The sequence below is a fragment of the Aspergillus brasiliensis genome (genome assembly GCF_001889945.1).
Source record: "Aspergillus brasiliensis CBS 101740 unplaced genomic scaffold ASPBRscaffold_8, whole genome shotgun sequence".
NCBI lineage: Eukaryota > Fungi > Ascomycota > Eurotiomycetes > Eurotiales > Aspergillaceae > Aspergillus > Aspergillus brasiliensis.
In genome coordinates, this window is record NW_027137449.1 from 673,056 (window position 1) to 678,436 (window position 5,381).

The 5,381-nt window shown below is 50.7% G+C and overlaps 1 protein-coding gene across 1 annotated transcript; it reads right to left on the bottom strand.

Moving 5' to 3' along the window:
• Positions 1-2,325: 2,325 nt before the first annotated feature.
• On the bottom strand, positions 2,326-3,168 carry ASPBRDRAFT_56298 (uncharacterized protein; the record flags this gene model as incomplete). The annotated part of the gene is made up of 2 exons (XM_067627533.1): positions 2,326-2,508; positions 2,992-3,168. 2 exons carry the CDS (start codon positions 3,166-3,168, stop codon positions 2,326-2,328), a joined length of 360 nt encoding a protein of 119 aa, XP_067477755.1.
• Between the last annotated feature and the right edge of the window lie 2,213 nt (positions 3,169-5,381).

Consider the following 5,381-nt stretch of genomic DNA (forward strand, 5'->3'; position numbering starts at 1 on the left):
TTTGACGGCCTCTTTCAAAACCTCATGCAGTGTCATTCTGATGATAATAACCTGGTCGACTTTACCTCATGTTGCACAAGCCTCAAGCCACTGTTGTGACATATCAGGCATCAAAGACAGATCTCACAAGAGCGTTGACATATCGGTTTCAGCATACACGGCGGTTGAAAGAAAGTCATGAAGCATGTGCGGTGTTACATTGGAGTCAGCTGTCCAAGGCCTTTCCGCTTGATGCAGATGTAAAATGGCCAGCTGAAATTGATTCCCTCTCTGGTAGGTACTAGAGGTGAGTGACTGTGTGACATATTGTGCATATTCTTCGGCTCATTCTCAGGCAAAAGCACTCCGTGCTCGATTGGTCTTGGTAACAATATGATATAGTTTGGATATGGCAGTAGTTGTCCACATGCCATGCCGTGTTGATCGTGTCGCAATTGAGTGCTGACATCAGCTAATATGCCCCGGTTTCGACAGGCCATGGTTGAAGGGTGAGCTGAACCGATGTGATGGGTCTAGCTGGCCAAGAAATGGTGGAGACGAGCGAGGGGCATCTCTTCAGCTGGGATGAGATGTGCCAGTATCGAAGAGGAAGTTTGTATACAGTTACGTCAGTAGTGACTGACTGCTGTCTCACAACAGAACTATAAAGTCGATCAGTAGCTCAGCTCACAAAATAGAGACTTCCTACTTCGGACGCAAGCATAGATAGACTTCCCCAGAAGTACGCGAGTGATGAGTCCAGACCATTATTCCTTGTAGCTTTGACCCCTGGATCAGCGGACAAAGTACGCATACCTATCTCCAGGATGTTTGTGCTCGGGGTCTCCCTAGATAGGAGAATAGATGACCCTAGCTCTCTTGGAGGATGAATCCGAACGAGATGATCTCAATCTGACTATCCTTGAGCAGTCCAGGCCAGTCCATCCCCTTCCCAAGATGGCTAGTAGAACAGGTGACCAAACTGGTATGCACTGTCAGCAGAACCAAGTGGGTCGACACCACCATTACGCTCGGGATCAGAGGAGGGAAAATGAGGTTAAAAGCCCAAGATATCTCCCGGTAGTATGTATGCATCCCTACAGTAGTACGGTGCTCCCCCCTCCTCCTCCTCCGCCATGGCTGACCCAGTGCCCCCCTGGTCGCCAGCACGGGGATGGAGGCGTCTGAAACACAGAACAGGGATTAGCCTCATCAAGGCAGCCCGTATTGGCCAGTTGCAGTCCGGGTCGGGGGGGGCTAAAGTCTAACTCTGGTTAAGATGGGCGAGGACTCAGCGCTTAGGCGGGCGTGTAAGGTAATGCATGGTAATGATGCAGGTTGCATCTCACTAGCGGTACCATTAAGGCTATCCCAGACCTGTCGCGAGCAGCTTCAATGCGCGCGCGCGTTTGCAATGATTTCTTCAAGACTGCCATGCCGTGTCTCCGTCATGGAGGTCCGGATTGAATCCGGAATCTTGCATGAAACCTCCGATAATCGAAGCCGCCCTTTGCATCCAGGCGTGTGATGAGTGTGATGGGGGGAGGTCATCAAGGCAGACAACGGGGCGCAGCGCTAACTAATCCTTGGTCATGTGAAAGAGAACCTTTGCGTTCCGGGGGTAATTCTGGGTTAGCAGGCATCGTACTTCGTATACAGTCTTCCATGGATGCAGATGCAGGTAGTGGTTAGTAGACTGCGCAGGAGAGTTAAGTTTAGTTGTTCAATGATTCGTTCCGCTTATCTCATCGCTCATATGACCCGAGGCTAAGCATGATGTATCTGATAGTAGTGGGAATATTCCTCACAATCGACTACGTTAGATGATATTAACTAGTCGAACAATATTCTTCTAGTTCGACTCGACATTGTTCCAGCGGTGTTTCTAGTTCCAATAAATTCTCCGCCATTATGTCATTGTGGTTCTGCAGAAACTTCGCCACAGTGATGTGGCTCAAATGACAGCAGCGACGGTGAGGCGCAGCAATCGGCCATCGCCGACACCGCCGTCAACTCCAGTCAGTCCTTGTCCACCTGCCAACGAGGCTTTTCCTGTTGCCTGCCTGCATCCTGCATATCCTTGCTTGCCTCTCCTCGACTACTTCATTTCTTTTTTTATACGCCTTTTGCCGTCTGTCTGTCTATTTGCCCCCATGAGGCGATCCATGCCTCTTTTTCTCGACACCAGCCTTGCTAAGTATGTATAGGCTAGGGTCCACGATATGTCATAGTGCGGGCCATAACGGTCGTTCCAGCATTCCGCATCCAATCTGATGGGTCGCCTGGTCTCTAGTGCACAGCTGACGACGCGCTGGTTGCTTATGCCGCATTCTTGCGCCAGACTGCCTACCTTGCCATCTGTTGCCCGGAACCGACTCCAGCCGATGATACAGCGATGCGCTCTGCCATCGTTTCTCTCGTGCCTCCATCCACCCAATTGCCTCCCATGCCTGATGAGTGTACTCCGCTTTGATTGAGTCCGCTGCTGGGCGCGTGCTGAGACCGAAGTTTAGCATCGTCTTGCCTCACCTATTGACCCCAGTCACTGCCGCTTTTTGGTTGATGCTCCGGCCCTGGTTGGGTTGATGCCGTCCGAGGGAGGGTCGTGCAAGGTCGGCTAGGGGATGACATGACCGCATCTTTTGGATGAATATTTTTTTTCATTCATCTCCATTTCAGCCAGTCCCGGTGTCGCCGGGCGCCCCCTACCCCTAAATACCGGGCTTGTGCATTGGCTTGCCACAATCCATGTGCTCGGAGTTTGTGCCTGGTCAAGGTAATATCTCCAGCTTCCGGTATCTCCTGGATGACACGAGCACAAGCCAGGACCCTCAAGTCAGCCAACCATGAAGCAGCGGGCGGGTGTGCAGACTAGCGACAAGTTCTACACATTAGGGTAGTTCAGGGCAACGCGAGAAGCGCATGCATGCAGATCGGGGGGGTGGTTCGACGGGAGAAATCCCCTTTTCGCTACCTTTGTGCTGCGTGTAATAACGGAGTATCATTTCTTACGAGGAGGCCTCCCGTCCGACTGACTTCCCATTCTAGAAAGTCTGGAGATGACCGTCGACGAAGCCCAGTCCAATGGTAGATCGTAGCAGGGATCTCAGCTGCGGCGTCTGAGCCGGACTCTGAGGGTGTCAGCGAATCTGAGGCCAGAAGTGACCTTGTACCAACTTCCAAGGTCATTTAGCTCGCCCCACGATGCTCTCAACCCCTCCATGATTCATCAGCTGAGTCTGAGGTCTTTTTTCCCTCCGCTACCCGAAGGGGATTAGGGGGATCCGAATAATGTTGTGGATTGGAACGACCAGGCCGGGTTCGTTTCACGTTGCCCTTTCCCCATGGCGTGCTGCGTCCATGTTTCGATCAGGGCTTACTTTGAAGGGGAGAAGTTCCTCCTATCACAACTTAGACTAGAAAGGTTTGTTCTCTCCGAAGTTGCAAGAAATATGAAAGCGATAAGAAAGCAGTGCAGTGTACCGCACAACAATACGCAGCAGGTAGACAGTATCCGTTGGGTCACAATCTTTGGAACCGAGTCGGTGCGACAGCGGACTGGTGGCCTACGCTTTGTGGACCCTCCTGAACTGAACCTTTGGTCGATAAAGCATGGGATTTCGGGTAGATTATCTGGTTCCTCAACTTCCTCTACACTTGATCCGGAAAGACCCTCTGTAGTCTGTAGCCGTGTTATGGAGTATGTGGTGCTATGGAAGGCATTCTGTCTAAGTATGTACACGGCCAACTTCAACGTGCTGCTGCTGTGAGTCATGGACCAAGCAAATGTGGGTTCTATTGTGGTTTTGCCGCGGGCAGCGGTCTGTATAACCCGCTGTTGCGCGCAAACTTGAGCGCGCGGGGGATTTACTCTTTTCAGTGGAAGATGAAGTTGTGATGATACAGTATTATTTGTCTTTTGCTTATTTCTCTACTCCGTAAATTATTCTTACTTACTTCTCTCCGTTCTGTCCCGTGACTTAGTTAACTAGTTAATACGATTGTTGGTTAATCAGCCACCCGATTAGGCAAAGATAGAAAAATTGGCCTCTTTGGGTATTTTAAGAATGCAACTAAACCAGATTCCTTCGTTAAAAACCCGCCATGAAAGGGCCGAACAGCCTACCATAAGCAGCGGTTTAGTAGGCAGATGTTCTTCCCAGCTGAAATGGGGATCCACCCAGTGGCGGAAATGGGCGCCGGCTGCTATTGTCTTACTCGATTGGGCATTAGAATTTCCAGGGCAATCGGGTGATCTTCACAAAACCAGGATAATGGTGGGGGGTTCAGCGATGACATTTACCACGTTCTTCTCATCAAGGACAACAATCAGGTCCATGGAGACTGGACTAGAGGACAGCATCTCCAGAAAGGCTGCCAGAATGATGCTGTCCGGGAAAGGCAAACATAGCAGAATCAGATAAATCGACCCGACCAGTCTGATTCTGCCGACCAAGGACCGTTTTTCCAGGAGCCGAGAGAGATGCATCCGTGCATGCATACACTTTCCAGCCCTCCATCCACCCGGAAGTGGATCAGCCATCGGGGCTTAGCCAGCCCTCTTGGTCATTGCAATTGGCATCGCCATGCCATGCCCTGTCGACCTGCACGCCGGACTGGAATGCATACAGATTACAGTATAGTAACTATTCTGCAGCGCCTCCCACTTTTCCCAGCTGCTGCTGTTGCTGCCGCCCCAGACGGCTCATGCACCACCACCATCATCTCCCTTCCCTCTCTTGCTTTCCTTTCTCTCTTTCTCTCCAGTGTAACGTCCAATTTCTTCTAACTCATACGCGTGCGTGAACGGGATGTCAGATTTGACGGTCCGTCCGACCGTCAGTCTGGGTCGTGCCTGTGTCACACAGTACGAGGGTCTAGTCCGACCTCTTATTCCCACCGTCGTACTCCGTAATGTCCAGAGCAGTCCAGACACGATCCCAATCTCCGCAAAGGGAAAGAAAAAGAAGTTTATGACCCAACAGTACCATGAAATGAAGAAATACACGCAACACAATCTAATAGCAAAAGAAAAGAGAACATAAAAGGAGAAGGAAAAGGAGAAAGGTAAAAGAAAAAAAGCACCTAGCCCCGGGAAAGATCCCAGTGATACTACTTCCTACGTACTTAGCTTTTGTGCTGTTTCTCCCACGCGATTCGACCGCCGAGGAACCATCCGAAACCCTCCAAATCAGGTCGCAATGCCGCCAGGGAACGACGGGCGCTTTGGTCGAACTCTCTTGCGATGCCGCCAAAGAGTTGTTTGGGACCATTTCTCGTCTTTTGTTCCCGGTATTATTCTAGTTGGAGGGGTAGATACTAGATACTAGATAGACTGAAAGGTAAGACAATAACTAGACTAAGCGCCTGTTGACCCAAACTCATCCCGTACTTGGGTTAAC